General features: G+C 37.5%; 1 protein-coding gene across 1 annotated transcript in view; it reads left to right on the top strand.

Annotated features, from left to right (window-relative positions):
* The window catches only part of CACNA2D3 (calcium voltage-gated channel auxiliary subunit alpha2delta 3), a gene marked incomplete at both ends in the record, with an annotated part of 457,978 nt that overhangs the window by 404,268 nt on the left and 35,023 nt on the right, over positions 1–18,687 (top strand). The window contains 4 exons of the mRNA XM_082321351.1: positions 6,285–6,346; positions 7,296–7,340; positions 13,348–13,410; positions 16,695–16,765. Of these exons, the coding sequence (XP_082177477.1) occupies positions 6,285–6,346; positions 7,296–7,340; positions 13,348–13,410; positions 16,695–16,765 (241 nt within the window). The remainder of the gene's footprint in view (positions 1–6,284; positions 6,347–7,295; positions 7,341–13,347; positions 13,411–16,694; positions 16,766–18,687) is intronic.

The following is an 18,687-nucleotide window of genomic DNA, read 5'->3' on the forward strand; positions in this document are numbered from 1 at the left end:
GAAGAAAATGGGCTGGGGTGAGAAAAGGAAGTTAGGGGTAGAATGGGAAAGATCACTGAGATCCAGAAGGAAACTGAATGAAGTGTGAAGTTTGGAAGGGTGAAACTGCATTTTACTGTGCAAGTAAACTGAAACTGGAATTAGAAGCAGTCTGGGAAGTGCACATTTGACGAATGCTCATTCATAGTTTTAATATATTCTGCATGTGATGAAAGAATGACTATCACTGGAAATATAGCTATGTTGGATGATACTGGAGCATGATTATATTACTGTAAGAGAGGGCCTGTTGGAATACCTCTAACTTATTACCTAAGACAACTTCTAATTGAGGAGGAAACAAATCTGTACATTTTCTTTTTAATGACAGTACGTAACACACATGTTTTAGAAGTATTTTTAAGGGCATCATCTTTGGCGGTGGGAGTCTTCCATTAATCTGTATTAGAGGTACTTTTTGGCAGTTATGGTGTTTATTTCTCAATATTATGCATTGGGGTGTAATATTCAGCATCTCATTCTTTGGCTGAGCTAAAAACTGAAGAGAGATTTTGAACTGAAACAGGTTTAGAGTAAACAAAAGAAGTGCAATCAACTTTATTTAAGTAGTTAAAGGTGTTCTGGAATATTTCATGTTTAGTTATTAGATATTTTAAAAGATAGTAATAAGAGATAATACTAGTAGGCAGAAAGAAAGGAATCTTAAGGAGTCTAAGCTTAATACACAAAGGCAATATAGATTTAAAAAGTAATCCTGCTATAAATCTGTCTCCAAGATTTCTTATTTTGAAGCCAAGTTAAACCTCATTTAAGGTAATTCTATCAGAAATAGGAGGCGCAAATGTCCTCAAAATGCTAAGTGTCTTTTATGTATGAGAAAGAATCTTAGTCTGTACTGTATTCTGTGGGAAAAGCGAATGGAGACCTTAACATATTTTTCTAACCTTGCTGATCTAGTGCTTTTATGTAGTGTCACATTCTGTAGATATTTCACAGAATGGAAATCCCTTTAGCTTTTACTACTTTTTCCTTAATTATGTATTTGGAATCCCTCTGCCAGGTTTATAGGGACGTTCAGCTCCTCTCTTGCCTGAAATAAATCAGTCTAATCTATTTTCCTCTCATTTTAAGTAGTTAAAGTATTCTTTTTACTTAGAGCCTAAGAGCTCTTGTAATTCTCTGCACAGAAGTAATTTGTTGCAGAAGGCTTTCCTTATCTTTCTGTCCATTGCTTAACCATGGAGATCTTGAAATGAACACAAACAATCCTAGAATTGTTTTGGTTGGAAGAGACTTTAAGATCATCAAGTCCAACCGTTAACCCAGCACCCCCAAGGCCACCACTAAACCATGTCCCTCAGCACCACATCTCCCCGGCTTTTAAATCCCCCCAGGGATGGGGACTCAGCCCCTGCCCCGGGCAGCCTGGGCCAGGCCTGACAGCCCTTTGGGGGAAGAAGTTTTTCCCCATACCCAACCCAACCCTGCCCTGGCGCAGCTTGAGGCCGTTCCCTCTCGTCCCATCGCTTGTTCCTGGGGAGAAGAGACCGACCCCCCCGGCTCCAGCCTCCTTTCAGGCCGTTGCAGAGAGCGATGAGGGCTCCCCTCAGCCTCCTCTTCGCCAGGCTGAGCCCCCCCAGCTCCCCCAGCCGCTCCTCGTATGGCTTGTTCTCTATAACCTTCACCAGCTCTGTTGTCCTTCTCTGGACACGCTCCAGCACCACAATAATAGAAAACGTCTGTTCCTGCTTTCACCATACCGTGGTTATGGGAGCTGTGTTTTCTCCTCCTATCCTGCCACATACGTACAGATCATAGAATCATTTAGGTTGGAAGAGATCCTTAAGATCATCGAGTCCAACCATAGATCGAGTCCAACCGTCATGTTGAACTTTGTTATTTAATAACAAGTAAAAGGATTACAGAACTCTGAGGAAATACTTCACAAGGGAAATATGTAATCTGTTGTGTGTTATACTTAAAATGTTGCTGTTATAACGCTGCGCTACCTCGACCAGAGTAGACTAAGTTTAAGATGCGTTTCTCTTTTACCTCCTTCAATGGTATTGTGCCTCAGAGATTAGTGATACAGCTCTTTTAAAAGTTAGGTAGAGAAATAAACTGAACCTTTTTTGAAAAAGTAAGGAAGACAGTAACTACACTGATAATGCCTGGCCTTCAGTTTCTACACAAACTACACTACTGCTGAAATCACGGGAATCTGCTCGAGTGGGAGCAAGCTCAGTATTTCTCACTATCTCTTATTTCCCCTCACAGTCTGTCCAAGAAAGCATCAAAATTCATGGAGCTAATACTATGAAAACAAAACTGCAGCTGCCTCATCTTCGTGAAGAGGGATGCCCTATGTTTCATAGAAATCAGTCCCAGTGTTTCAATTGTCGTTATACTACAGCATTCCGTTGCGCAGCTCATTAAAACGTGCACAGGGAATCTTTTACAGATGAGCTGTGTCGTAATTAGCTTGTTACTGTTTCAGATTCTCTCTCATGTGGTAGGTAAATTACACTGGACACTAGGAAACCTTCAGTACATACTCGCTTCCATTTTATTTAAGGAAGATTCTAGCCTATATATGTAGCACTTCTCTACAAAACATTTACCTTTAAATCTTAGAATCATAAGATAATTTAGATTGGGAGGGATCTCCTGAGGTCATCTAGCCCAACATCTTGCTCAAATGTGTATATACATACAACTTCATTATGGGAGAAGAATAGTTTTAATTGTTCCTTAATGTTTATTACACTTTCATTAATAGTTTGCAAGAACAAAAAAGGCATTTAATCAAAAGTTGCTTTGCCAGGCATTTTAAACAGGCCAGGCGCGGCAGATCAGATAATCTCTAAATTACGGAGACTTATCACTGGCATGTAATGGAATATTTTGTATTCTAATACCACTGTTATTGGTCTGTACTGGTATTTTGCAGTTTAGATATACTATAGGTCTTGGATGGATGCTACGTGTGTTGGATATATAAGCACAAATGGATGAAGTTCCATAAACAGAGTGGAATAGATCTTTGTCTTCATCCTTTAAAGCTTTATAAATGTTTCTTACAGGTTTAAACCTTAAATTGATGTTTGATAACAACTCTGTTCTTTTACATCATCAAGATAATGAACTTGATAATTTTCTCAATTTTGGCAACGGCTTTTCTGCTCTGGGTGGTGGTGTCTGTACTAAGGGTGCGAGCTCCAAAGGGTCGGCCTTGTCAGGACCTTAAATGAACAGTATCTAACCACAGTCCGCTCACCCGTTAGGAGCAGCAGGACTTCTAACTGATAGGACAGATCTGTGTTTTATTCTAAACTCCGCTGTTGTGACTCTTCCTACCAGATCTTTGTGCGAACTCTGGTATTCGTTTCCTTTATGCATCATAAATAAGAATATTAATGATAAGAATATTAAGACTTAACCACATTTACTGAGTATTTTCAGATTCTTTGTTGAGAGGTACTCTGTAGCAAGTATAGGTGGTTGCTGTTTTTAGTGTTTGTGAACGAGTGAGGAACAGAATTTGTAAGGCACGTGCGAGTCCAGAGGTGGAGACAAGCATTTTGGAGGGTTCCTAGAAATAGTTAAACAGATTAGGAACCTGCTTGGTTATGGAACCATAGAAATAGTAGGCGTTAATAGCAACTTTGTGTAAACACTTCTGAAAATCTGCATCTTTTGAACATCTATTTTTTCAGGAACTTAGCCATTCAAAACAGATTAGCCAGAAGATGCTGTTATAAAATCACTTGGGGAAAGATGCAGCTCCGTGGCTCTGTGTAGCTTAACTTGTTTGTTCCCCGGAGAGAAATGCCTACTGGCTTACAGCTATGGCCCAGCTGAGAAGTGAGGTTGGCTCCACTAGATCCTGTCAGGTTGCCTTTAAACTGAGAGCTCAGAAACATTTAAAAATTTGCAAGACAGATTTAAGAATTTACATTTTTCCAGTGCAGAGTAAAGACAAGCATTTCTCACTCTAGTTTCCCTTAGATATCACGTTTTATTGCTCAGAAAGCTTGTTCATTCTGTATCTTTTGGAAAAGAAGTCTGATCCTCCATGATCAGAAAGCTATTGATTCCACCTAAAACCTGCAAAAGGTGGCATTCTTTGCAGGTTGGAGTCTTAGAGTGTTAGAGTCAAATCTAGGCCTCGATTGAGCAAGGTACATATTTGTGTATCTAACGCTGATCATGTGGCTTGATTCAGGGAATTCAACAGGAATGTTCACATGCAGAAAACAAGGCATAAACTTTGCTTGCCGAAATCAAGAATTTTACTGATATAAATGGTTTTACATTAATTCTTATATGATTAAACGATTGGTAGAAATGTAGTATGAGACTGACATTTCAAATACTGACAGAGCATCCAGAAGCAATATGATTTCCTTGTGGAAAGTTCCTGAAAATGTGTGTGTTTTGCCTCCATTTCAGAAAAAGGTAGTGTGTGCAGATCACCTGCATGCTAAGAGTGAACCTAAAGGCAAACAGCAGATGAAGAAAACATGTGCTGCATGGCTGTCAGAGAGCATCTTCTCATTGACTGTAAAATAAGTTACTAGATAATAAAATGTAGCTGGAGAGAGTCTCCTCTGGAGTTTATTCAAAAGGAGAACACGATTTCTCTACTTACTCTCTTAGGCAAAAATGTTCATGAGTTACAGATAGCAGCTGCTATAATAAGAAAATTCCTTATGTAATTTCACATCCCATTGTATCAGTTCATTACAAATTTCATTTCACATACTTTTTCCTATCTCCTAACACAAAATAAAATATATGCATGACATCAGCAGTTGTGCATTTGCAAAAGCAAGTACCAATAATGTAAATGTAAATATGTTTTTAAATGAACCCTGCTGTGGATACTAGAGGAGGAATGAATAAATGAAGTTTTCTTCAATTTTCCAAAACAACTAAATTTTTTTGAAGTTTCGTTTGTTTTTAAACAAAACATTGTAGTAATAAATTTGCTGGAAGTTAAGTCTTCAGACTTTCAAGGCTTTAAAAACTGTACCTTTCGTGAAACAAATAGTATACTAAGGTTATAGATTAATCATTAGGGCTCAGTTCATTCTTTTTACCCTAGCAATGATGTATCCTCTAAGCTGACATGAAAAAGCTGTAGGGCACTGAACTAGAACATTTTGATAAATTGCACCGAACAACTAGAATATCACTTGGTACAGGGCCAGCACTGAAATACTTTGCAGAAAAACCTAGCACACGGTGAGCTCTGTGAGAGAGTGATATGGTCCAGGGATGCAGAAATAGCTGCTAAGAGCAATCAAAGCAGATGTCTTTAGCCCCTCTGTCCCTGTCTTCCTGCCATATTTTTCATCATATTAACTTCTTTTAAATAAAAGGAAGCTAATTCAGAAATTTCCCACACAGGCAGATGGATATGTTTTCATTCCCTCAGTTTAGGCAGGTGAAACCAGACGAATCAGCTGCCTTTGGAGCTTATGCAAGCCACAATGCATTATATTGGTCAATAGAAACAAGGCAGTGCGAGGTCTGAGAGGAACATCAGACTACGCTGGAAGAAAGGTTCACTGATATTGGGAAGAACATAATCCCACCTGCGGTTATGAGAAATATGTAATTTAAACCAGTAGCATCTTGAATCCTTATAAAAAAAATTACAAGCATTTATCATTAGTATGCTTTTTTTTTTTGAAATTTGAAAACCAGTAATGTTTGTCAGATACTTTCATTTGACAGAATTGCACGTAACACTCTTAATTTCAATTTTTTTAAAGCAGTTTTTAATGTTTGAAATAGGCTTCTTGTGTTCCACTGATAATTCATGGATTAAATGACCCAAACCCAAATGATTGCTCGAAATGTTAACTAACTTTTTCATGTTGTTTCAGCACATCTTCCTGTGTTTCAGCACAAAACACATATTGTGTCTTCCTACAGCTGTTCTATTGCTATCAGCAAAACATAAATCTGAGATAGATGTGAACACAAATATGTTCAGCTTGTCGTTCTTATATGTTATACAGTTTGAATGATGTTTGCCTTGTGTATTCTTCACATTATATTAACGACGTCTTCATCTTTAACCAAACTGTAAATGGTTTACAATATGACTCTGTGGTCTCTTCAATTTAATTAGTTGTGTTTTTTTATTTTAGGGCTTAATTTCCCTTTTTATTATAAGACTGTTCTTCCTTCTGATTAACTTTAAATAATCATTTTGAAGGAATTAAACATGTTGGTTTTATTTTATTTAGTTTTTTTATTTATGTCTTTCCCAGCTGTAGGTATCCAGATGAAACTTGAATTTTTCCAGCGGAAATTTTGGACTGCAAGCAGACAGGTATATTTTAAATCGAAATTTTCTTTGTCATTGAATCCACAACAGCTTTCTAACTGTGCAGATGATGATCTGCAACTTTTTTTGTCACAAGCAAAGCTATTGTAAAGAAACAGTGTGTTTGAAATATATAATGGCTAGCTCTTCTGATTTACATTCCAGTTCATCATGACAAAAAAGCAAATTCAGTGGTCAAAAACAGTTGCTTGATCCCATATTTATGGAAGCAAGTAGAAAGATTATTGATTTTAGACCCCTATACATAAGGAGTTACTTTGTTGGCCTGACACATGTTGATTTTCTCCCTCAGAAAAAGTGGAAACAGTAAACCAAACTCTGATATTTATTCATTTCCAGTGACAGCAGAATTATGCCTACTCACTTACGTAGGACCTATCTTCTAACATTCAGTAACTGAAGTATCACATAGATTAATTAACTAAAGTAGATTACTGAATCATGGTTGGCATTCATAGTCTTCAATGAACTATACCTAAAATGTTCAGGGTATAGAATTTGTATTCATTGACGAGGATAATTATGTACTTTCTAAAGACAGGAGATGCCATCCCTATTTTGAGAGCAGATTGGAACTGTTCTGTTTCAGAAAATGACCCCTAAAATGCAGGTCCTACCCCACCCCTGTAGGAAAATCATGTATTCTTGTCTACAAATGGTCTCCAAGCTTCTAACACCTGGAGGAGATTATGGTGTTTCAAACAGTTGAAATCGTTGCAGTGTGAAAGCGCCCTTTCTCTGCAGACAGGAGCAGAATAGGATTGGTGAACAGATTGATAACTTCCCTAGTCATTTTTAGAACAATTGCTGTCAGCTAAAAATGTAATCAGTATCAACTTTATAATTGTGCTCATATGGATTTTTAAAATGTTATATTTTGTAATCATCAAATGAGAAGTGAAAATATTTTATTGATTTTTGATATCATCTCTAGTGTGCATCTCTCGATGGCAGGTGTGCTATAAGTTGTGATGATGAAGTAAGTAACAGATTTTTTTTTTCCATTTATACCACTACTGCAGTAGAACATAAAGTTGATGAATTTAGTTTGAACATCTCATTGTACATTATAATCTCCTGGTGTAATTTGGAATCACCTTCGAAGTATTACACTATTTAGATAGTGAGACTTTTTTTGATTGCTTACAAACATCCATTTAATTACAAGGTTGACACTGATACTTCAAGTATGCATTGTAATAACTCCTGCTTTGTGAATCCAGTTTCGGAAATAATTTGAAGCTGTTCTAAGGCATTTTTTTACTACTTTATTGTTCATCTTAGAAGCTAATCTCTGACGTTCACACTAGAATTGGACATGAATTCAGAGCTGAATCTATGCAGAACTAATACATTAATAGCACTTCAGAAATAAAAAAGGAAGTAACCTTAGTCAAGTTGGCTTAATGCACTCACTGAAGTAGCTTTTTACGTAGTTTAATTTGTTAGATAAAAGTAGTATTTTTAATATCTTATGCATAGATTTTTGTAAAGCATTTGACATCATACCATACAATGTTTTGGTTAAGCAACCAATGTATAACAGGTTAAATGAATTAAAAAGTGGTTAATAAAGCACTGACTGTATTGATATACGGGAGGAATTAGGCGTACAAGATTCTAGAAAATCAGAGTTGGGTTTGAGATACTGTATCATGTATAGTTAGTGATTTGGAAGAAAACAAAGCAATTACTGATAATATCTGTGTGTTACCTCTGAACTGATGAATGGTGTGAGGAGATCTGGATCACCTGATAAACTGTGCTTGAACAAGCTATATGAATTTAAATATGATAAAATGTAAATTCATACCTCTGGAAATAAAAACTGCAGGCTGTATTTGTATGATACTTTTCACACAATGGCCAAAAGAACTATTGCAAAACGTACATAAAAGCTAAGAGCCTGTTTGGCTCTGAAACTCATGCTAATGCAATGTTTTTGCAATCTTTTTTTAAGTAGGAGAACATTTTTTTTATGCACTTATAAAGTTTTATACAGTTTTATTCAGTTTTTTTATACATGCCTAGTTGTTTTCAGGAAAGCTGCTATCTGTACGGCCAAGAGTCCGCAGTCAGCGCAGCGTCAGTTTTTACACCCTTTTCAACAAGGCGTAACATACGGTACTCACAGCAAACCATCAAAATCCGAGCCGTTACCCCACCGCTGCAAGCTCTGGCGTTTAAACAATGCCTTCTCACCTCTTTTCTCTGAAGCCATTTCTTCTGAATGTCTTCAAGTTCTCACAAGTTTGTGTCACTGCTTTTTACAATAGGAACCCACACATACTATTTGCAGTATTCCGTAAGCCTTTATTTTCTCTTTCTCTGCTGTCTCTCCTTATCTTTCTCATAGTCTCGCCTTGCAAGTCTCTTTCTGACTGTTCCAGCATTTGAAATAGACTTCCACTTCTTATCGCAGAGGTGCTGCTTGCCCTGTGTTCATGTATTTCCAATGAAAACTCCACATCTTCCACCACCCGAACCGCTGCCCTGACTCTATTCCTGCCTATACAATAGTTAATTCATTTGGAGTGCACTTTGTGTTGTGTAGCACCGGGTTTGTGCGGGGCTGTTGAGGACAGAAAAGGATTAACAAGAACGGTTACATAAAGTACCGTGCGATGGTTCCTGTAGGGAAGGTTAGCAGCGTTGGGCTTTCCTGAGGAGAGGTAATTCAAAACTTTAAATAGCCGTGGTAAAAAAAAGCTCACGAATGTCTTTGAAGAGTACTTTCTAACATGTGCCATTATTGTATTGGATATTTAGTTGTTTAAGGCAAAAAATGTTATTTTAATTTTTTTATTACTTTTGTGTAAATTAATTTATAAAAAGTTTAAAAGGTACATCATCAATCCTAGCAATATCACGTCCTTGATGCTACTTCACAACGTCACATACTGTGATGTTGAAATGTGTTTTATTGAAAAGTGAGTCCAGGACATAGGTGCAGCAATAAAATTTTTTAAGCTACATGTCTGCTTAATATGAGATTCAGATCACAAAAACCATTCCAGGGAGAAAGGCAGAGCTCAATACATCAGCAGTTATAGGAGCGGAACACTAAGTTCTTCAGCATACCAAATCAGCAAAACCTACAACAAACTATAATTCATCTACTAGGACCCTGGGATCTAACAGTTGGAGGATAGAGATAGCAATAAATAATAGAAAATAGAATTTGCAGTAAGCCAAAACACAAAGGCCTGATGATCATGCCATCTTTGGCAATGAAACGGACCATATGAGTCAACCTATCTTTTGCATTTCTAGCTATAAAAACTTATGGACTCTTCCATTTAAAGCTTGTATTATTTTAATCATTAAGTAAACTTTTCCAAATATGAAATAATGAAAACCAAAGCAGATTCCACCCAGGTGTGGGTGAAAGTGCTTACTTAGCCCAAATCCCCGGCTGCCATTTGCATATTAACCAATTTTAAGGTGAGCTCATCATGTTTATTACCCCATTCTCCTAAGAGTGATCAGACATCTATTGAAAAAGAAGGTCTGTGGAGCTGGTAATTACCTGAGTTTTGTGGCCTTGCTTTACTGTAGCTTGCTATAGACTTAAAGTGCAAGCTTTACCTCGAATTGTTTCCAGCAGCTTTAAATATTTTCATCAGTGGGTTTCCAGTCATAGCCAACCAGCTGGAGAAATACAATTGCAGGTAGCCTGAGTAAAGTTAGAGCGCTGTATAAAATCTCCTCCTTGTTTAGCCTAAACCACCGTGCTGTTGGGATTAAGAACTGGGCAGAGATTACTTCCTTCATTTGCAATAGCCTGTGTGATAGAATAGTAATATTACATAATTTCTTGTGTAAAACACGCTCCTTCTGCAAAGCGTCCAACTACGTCATCACAACAAGCGTATTACCGTTACTGCAAAAATGTGTTTGGTCTGTCCTTGCTAGGGAGCCCGGTACGCACTGCTAAAGATTCCAAGAGGGCACAGCCAGAAACAATCTACTCTTTTTATCGCATTGGCAGTTAATAAGAATAGTCATATACTTCGCTAAATATTCATGCAGAACTTCTTTTGCAATTACAACCATATGCAAAGAAAATACAAGCAGTTTAAAGTCTTTTCAGCTACTTTCGCTTGACACCAGCAGGAGCCATGTAAGCATATGGAGGAATTTAGTAATAGTGTGAACCTTGATGATTTAGAGATTCCAAACTTTCTTTTAATGACAAAATATTCTGTTGATACGACTCAATCAAGTATCACAGCTCCTCTGTTGAGTCTGTTAACTTTCACAGCTGTCTTTTCTCAATGGCAAGAAAATATCTGCTGAACAGATACGGTATAAATTAAAGCATTTAAAAGTATAAAGACATTAATGCGAATAGAGTGGCACAATAGTCATACAGGGAATTAGTTGATGAGTTTGCATGATACTTTTGATTCTAAAATACAGACATCCAATTATTTAGAAGTCCTTTTTTTTTTTCCTTCTTTTTTTTGAGAGCTTTGAATTTGCTTGTTTCTTCTTGTTTTCCTGATAGCTCACATTTTATTTTAATGTTCTGTTTTCTTTCTTTTTCGTTTTTGGTTTCTTAACCCATATTACATTCCATTACTGTTATTGTATATCGGAGCTGTGAAAAATACATAGAGGACTTGAACTTGATCAAAGTTACTGTAATTCAAATGTGTTCTCAGCCCTCAGCCGACATTCTTGCTGTGTTTATTCTGGACGTCATGCCTACTCTGTTTTACAAGCTCAGGGACTCTCCGCCTATGGAACGTTCCCCTTGAAATCTGAAGTTCACTGAACTTGCACCTCTGGGCAAACCTGTGCATAGTTCCCTTCCGATACCTGTGAAACACTGTGAATTACACCTCTCTCATACAGCTCTAGTCTATGGAAATGCTATTATCCCATGCATTAATCTTCTACCTGAAATCTTCTGTTTGAGATTAGCTAATGTATTGGACAAGTAAATGCACCTCACTGGCCTTTGTCAGTGCTACATTTAAGTTACAAACTGTTTCTTTAATGTAGTGCTGAATATTGAAAGTTACTTATCTTGCTGGCAAGCAGGTGAATGAATGGTTCTGAATGAATATTTTTCCCTTGTTAATGCTTCTAAAATGGATTGAAATAGAAGCCCTCTTATCTTCACGTTCCTCCAGAAAGATACAGATTGCACTTACCGCGTTGTGCTTGTTTCCAATAATCATTCTAAAACGTTAGTATCTTTTTAAATTCTGAACAATGCTAGTGCATGATTGTGGCTTAGAGATTTGAGACATGGCCACCAACTCTGGAATCAAGCCAGTGTTTTCCCAACTGCGTATAATCCATAAACTATGAAATTAAGCCTACACTCTTCCTTGTCCAGCGTAACTACTTTTATTTATTTTCTATACTGTGGAGAAATATTGTTTCTAAAGCACTATCTTTAGATTAATCTTTCATGCAAGAGGACTGCAAATATGTATCCTCAAAAGGCTCTTTGTTGACTTAGCTCCTCTCCTAATAAAGTTAGTGGGAGGCTTATGATTGACTTTGGGGAGAGCGGTGTTTGGGTGTTACAGTCTGCTGCTGAAATTCCACCCTTCACACACCATTGAGGTTGAGTAGCTGCCTCTTCTGAATGCATTAGCTCTACTCGGTTCTTTGCCATCATCATCAGCTTTTCACATTGCATTTGCCAATTTTTGGCTTTCTAGCAGACCAAAGGTTGGAAATGAGTTGTTTCAGCTTCCTTTTTCACAGGTTTTCTGTCACTGGGGGTGTCTGTAGCTTAGGTTCCCCTATTAGAATGAATATCCTGCATTTGCATTAGGGAATGACGTTCCTTCCAAACTTTTGCCTGATTTGGGATTTGCTTTTTTAAAAACTAAACTTTGAGTCAGCATTTCTGCAAATCTCTCCTCTTCTTCAGCCCCACAGAACAGTACTAATATGTGGCCAGAAGGAGAATCAGGCACATCTAAGCATCTCTTGAAAAATCAGACTGCATTTTCATGTCTTGCCCAAGCACTACTGCATGGAACTGCTTTCCTCTCTAAACCAGCAGAGGGATTTTGCTGGATGCGCAGAGTGTAGCAGAATGCATATTTTGTCATGTCTCTGTGCAGCCCATTTGCAGCAGGAAAGATTTTGAATTAAAAGCAAAGCCGTGATGATTCCTACATTGGAAGCCATCCTGCAGGTTTGCTGATTTAGACCAACAATAGAAATACGTTAAAGATTTAACGCTGAGGTGGGTATTTGGCAATACTGAAGGGAAACTGAGTTATATCAAGGTTTGAGTTGAACCTGATGTTTAAACTCTGCAGCACAGTAATTAAAACTTTGCCTGTAGCAAGTAATTCACTTGAGGTTAAAATAGCTCATGCATGTGTGGAGGGAAGCACTGATTTGGGTTTACCTTGTTTTACACAGTTTATACGTCTGACCTACAAAAAGCTAACAGTCCTACCTCTAAATCCAGTTCCCAATTAAAAACACAATTTGAAAAGATTTAGGAGACCTGTGGGGCCTCTTTTACAGAAGTCTCTGGTCCCATCCCCCAATGAACAAATTAAAAAATACTACCTGGTCCCCTGTTGGTCCTCCAGGCTGACACTGTGTTTTCATTAATGCATCATTAGGGTAATGACATTGGGCTGATGTTTTTCTCCAAACACAGGAGAAGCCATCAGGAGCGACAAAGCTCTATGCCGTTGCAAACTTAATTATAAGGGAAACTTGTAAGAACGGATTATAAAAACACTGACCTTGTTCTTTTTATGTTTGTTTATAGTTATCTTATATCCTCCCTTTCTGTACACATCTTTGTTTTGTTTTGCATGAAACAAATGCATAAAAATTAAATCAGGTAACATCCCATAAGTTGAGACCACATTCACTATGTAACAACCGAAGGCTTTACCCATTTAGAAGTCACTTGGTATTAGAGTGAAGTAAGTAATTAACTTATTGCTGCATCCTAAAATAAAAAATTGAAGTTGTATTTTGTTATTTTTCAGGCAATCAACTGTTACCTAATAGATAACAATGGATTTATTTTAGTGTCTGAAGACTATAGACAGGTAAGTGAAAGACTGTTATTCAATCTTCTCATGTAACACATTCATATAAAATGACTTGTTTTTTAAATAGGCCACTATCTTAAAATGTTAAGGAATTAGTAACATAAAATTTAAAAAATTGCTTCAACAAAGTTGTTTCTCACAGGAGCTCAGTTTCTGTCTCCCATTGGGGCAGGGTCTGCTCTTAAACTCATAAATGTTCTCTTCAAGGGCTTTTTTGCTGCAGAAGTGTCGGTCTTCCGTAAGACATTTTTACCCCATGAAAAAAAGATTCTCTGCGGCATTTTTGCCACATGGAAAGGTTGGGGAGGGAGGGAGGACGCTGGGGACACAGAGCTTTTACATTCAGAATTGAGATAATGAAATTTTACAGAGCTGTTAGCTGAGGAGTTTGTTTTCTGAAGTGGATTACAGTCATTGAAGGATTAAAACTAAGCACTCAGCATCACAAGAGAGAGGACAAGGATCATGATTAATGAGAAGATCATTCAAAACATTAATTTGCTTTGTCTTCATGGAAAATTATTGAAAAATGAAGGTATAATTGCTCAATCCTGGAAACGTTATGAAGGAACCATTATCATTCTCATTAACTTTTGCCTGAAAACTGCTGGGATGGTGCCCCAGTTATGCCAGAATTGTCTGAAGTTGAATTTCTTTTATGTGTTGGGACTGTGAATAGGAATATCCACACTCCTACTTATCCCTCAGGTGAATTAAATTTGTTATGACTGGGTTGGTTACTGAGAAACAGCTATCGGAAAAAGCTCTGGGTAACTTGGAAGAGTGACTGGAGAGGAGATTAAAAACTCAAAGGGAATGGCGAAAAAGAAGCCAAACTGAGCATTTTGCTTTTAAATTAAAAGCTTGAATTATTGCAACCTTAAATCTGATACTTCTGAAAGTAAAAAGATACAGATATTTTTCACTTTTGCATAGCGCAAAAGTAATTGTACATTTCCTCATGATGCCTCTCTCCCTTGCTCCCTTTTGGTTGAGACTTTGCAAAGTCTATTAGCACATAATAAACAAGGGAAATACGATTTTTCTGAAACTATTATCCTTCCAATGTGTACTAGAGCATTAACTGTTAAGCATGCAGTACTGTGTCAGGCAATAGTCATTCTTCATGATATGTCTTCTTATATGCAAAACTGAGCACCGAAATGGATTATTTTATTTTACTTTATTAAATTTATTGCTTCCGTCCCTTTAGAATATCAAGCATGGTCTGAGTATAATTCTAGGATGTACCCAGACAATAATATGAACTAAAAATGTAACATTGCTTGAATATTAACTGCATTATGTTAGAGGCAGCTGTTTGGTTTTTTTTCCGTTGTATCTATCTATCAGATCTCTATTTTCTACTTAGTTGTGCAATGACCTAAGAAAAACACTCATTGTAGAATAATCTTGATACATTTAAAACATTTTTGTCTCATTATTCCCCCCGTTGTTGTTGCTGTTGCTGTTATTCACAGGTACTTAATTGTGACTTGTGTAACTGATTTGCTAGTTGATAGTTGGCTACAGCCAGTAAGTATGATTAGGAAGAGATTTTTCCTTTGGTAGGTTACCTTATACTAGCCATTACATATTCCTGTGAAGAATATAGTGTGGACAACTGTTGGACCAGAGCTAGGCTAGAAATGTGTTATGACCTAGTTTTTTACTTACGATGGATCTAAGCCTAAGATGGACAGTAAAGTTGTCTCTATGTTTATATAACGCTGTAGTAAGATTATGATAATTACAATGGTATATGTTTATTTTTACGTGTGTCAGTATGTATACACTCTATTGTGGATAGAGAAGGGGTAGGGAAGTGGGATGACACATTATCGATTACTCAGCTGTCTGGAGTTGCTTCGGCACTGGCTTTCCATGGACTTTCCAAAAATGACCTGAACTGCTCTAAGAATCTTGTTCAAGGGCAGTGTAATTCCTCATCTGAATTGCAACTAAACCCTAATGGACTAAAAAATAATGATAATCTGGGTGTTACTGCTTTGGGGGAGAACTAGCATTTACAAATGGAGCTTTTGTGGAGAGAACTGTCACTGAAATGTCTTTATAAGACTGAAACACAACTTGATAAATCAGGTTTATTACTATCTAAGGTTGTACTAGTCATTTATGGTTTGGGCTTTTCGACATGGACTGCCTCTCCAGTAGTTAGGGTAATCTTTCTTCATCCGTCAGCTAGGGCTATCGAAGCTGGTATTTTTAGTCATGTAAGATACAAATGTTCCTCTTGTTTCTAGAAGACTTTACACACCCGCATGTTTTGGAAAATGTTCCAAGTTTCCCCTGAGTTTAAAAAAAAAAGGCAATACTTGCTTCTTAGGTGGAGGAATGCCTTTTTTGGCTAGGGTTGTAACTTTTCCGCCTGTGAACTCCCAGGTGCACACTTGAGGTCAGCTAAGTTCCTTGTAATGGAATTGGGGTTTAGTTCATACAAAACCTATGGAATCCATGCAATTTGAGAGTGTAGTGCACTTCCCCCCCCATAAATTGTGGGATTTCTCCCTTTAAACAATGCAGAAAACATACACAGTCCTTCTGGGAGGTGAGGCTCTAAAATAAAAAATGTCGTCCCAAGCTAGAAAAATGCTGCACATGCAAGATTTTCCGCTGTCATATGAATGGCTGCGGATGGTGGAGTCACTTCCATATTACATACCAAATTCATACTGTGAACGTTAGTTTCCTCAACAGAGATTTATTTTTATTAGTCCACATCTACTGAACAAGGACAAAACGAGTAATTCATCAGGCTGAGTGGTTTTAAGTATGAAATGACTCTGAATGGAGTTAAAATTTATAGGATTGATGAAATGTACTGTTCCAGCTCCTTAAACAGGTCATGCAGGAATTATAAACAATGCTTTTTAATGACTGTTTATGAAATCCTCTCACAACCTGTTTATATCTTTTTTGAGTAACATTTTAATCGCAAGGGTTTGTCATCAGATTAGTGTGTTTTCTTCATAAGCTTTAGGTTTGGATGGCTTTTATTTCTGATATTAGATGTTATATAACATACCTCAATATATTGTTTAAGCTCTCGCATCTGCTCAGGGGTAATAACGTAATCCCTGTAACTTGCCATGACTGTGAAGTCCTCTTCAGTTTTTATGTAGCAGTAGTCCTGAAAACCTATCTATGTAACTGTCAAAGCCGCTCTTGTCAGATCCTTGAATATGCCAGTTTAAATTGCATCCAGTGTTGTTCTGCATTTATCTACGCTTCTGGTAATTTCTTGCATTTTCCCCTTACAGACTGGTTACTTTTTTGGGGAGGTTGAAGGGGCTGTGATGAACAAGCTGCTAACAATGGGCTCCTTTAAGAGGTAAGAATTAACTCAACTTTCTCTCTCTTTAAAAAATGTTGTAACAACAAAATGACATAAACCAAATCCAAAGTCATATAAAAGAAGGCCAAGACTGGCAGTGTCACTGGATTCTCGTTTATACCTCTTTTCCATATGATCTGAGTGTAACTCGATGCCATGCACACTGAATGTTAAGAGTATTGGAGACAGCCTACAGTCAGTGTCTTGTTAAAAGAAGAGTTTATTTGACTACGATGCTAAAACTGTGTGCCTCTCCCGTTCCCGCTGTACTCAAGTGCAAAAGGGATTGGGCCGTATCTAGTACTGAACAGTTTTAAATGGCTCTAAAGCAAATCATTGATGCAACATGAAACATTTTGACCTGTAAAAAGTTGGAGATTGCTCAAACTAGGCAGTGCAAAATGCCCTGCTGTTAAAGGGAAAGAGTGTTCTGCCAGTAATTCGTTTTCATTCATACGCTAACTCACCTTTGAACATTGTTGTGACTATTGACCTGGCCTTACTGTCATGATGACAGTAAAAACTGATAGGGATTTTATGTGTTGTCCTTTGAAAGAAATTATGCATCCTGGGGAAGTAAGAAAGAACTTTTCCCTGTAACCTGTAACTCAGCACTGGAGTCTTCATGGCTTTCACATGGTCTAAGAACTGTTCCTTACCCCTTTGTCCTCGTACAGCATGGGAGAAGTGCTGACCATGTATCTTACACTTTCCCCTTTTATTTTCCTGTGCATTTCTAGTATAAAAAAAGACACATCGCTGATCCCATCAACCCTGAATTTAGTGATTACATGTGAGGGTGTATACAGAGGCTTTCAAAACAGATGGTTTGTGTGCTTCCTTGGTAAACCAGCTCTCTTAAAGGCAGAAAGCATTCTGTGCTCCCTCTGCGCATTATAGCTGAATACCACTCCCAGTAAATGACGGACCTGAAATGGAAAGATCTAGCACTCACTGAATCATCCCAAATCCTAGTTTTCTGAGGGTGGCAACCTTTTTGTGTTTAGCACTACATTCTTAACATATGCTGTAAAAGGAAGTGAAGTAATACATATTTATAGGCTGGCTTCTACTATGAAAAGATCTGTTTATACAAGAGATGAAGTATTTTATTTAATGCAAACAAAAACATACAGTCAAAATCAAGGGCTAATGCTTTAATTTGTCCCAATTTGTTTTGTCCTGCCTAGCAGAGCATTTCAAACAGAATATCTGCTGAACAGTCGAGGGTAGTAGGCACCACCATTGAGAAAACAAAGACTGCATAGCTCGAGTACTCCATCTCAGCTGCAGTGGATGCCAATTTGGCGTGGATCATTGGCTTATGATTTTGCTGGCCTTGAGCTCCAAGGGAGTTACAGATAATGAAGCCACTAGCTCAGTGCAACTGAGCTGCATGCTAAAGAAAATGTAAACACAATGAGCCGATTATTTAAACACAATAAACTGGCCATTGCCAATCAATTAAAAATGAGAGACAATCAAAGTGGTGTAATGGCACTAAATGAGCCACCTGCTTTTCCTGCTGTACAGCAGATAGCATTGTGCAGCAACAAAAAAAACCCAAACTGTCTTTGAGCTGTGCTAAATGAGGCCTTTAATTCTAGCAATATGAAGAAGAAATCTTTGCTGGCTCTCATGAAAAATAGTCAGACACGTTTACCATATTTTTAAGATGGCTAATTTGTGTGAGTGGCGTTGTGGTTTGCTTTTCCAAAAAATATTTTACACGGAACAAGAATTAAAGAAAAAAGGCACCGAATAATGCAGTGGCAAACTCTATTACCAGTACCATTTCCCTGAGAGTACAACCATATAGATATTGCACGCATTACACTTGTCATTGCTGCTCTCACCACGGAGACAAAATCAAAGAGCAAGCTCTGATCTTTAGCCTTTTATTCTGATAATATCCAAAG

Source organism: Platalea leucorodia (assembly GCF_965183815.1).
Source record: "Platalea leucorodia genome assembly, chromosome: 9".
Classification (NCBI taxonomy): domain Eukaryota; kingdom Metazoa; phylum Chordata; class Aves; order Pelecaniformes; family Threskiornithidae; genus Platalea; species Platalea leucorodia.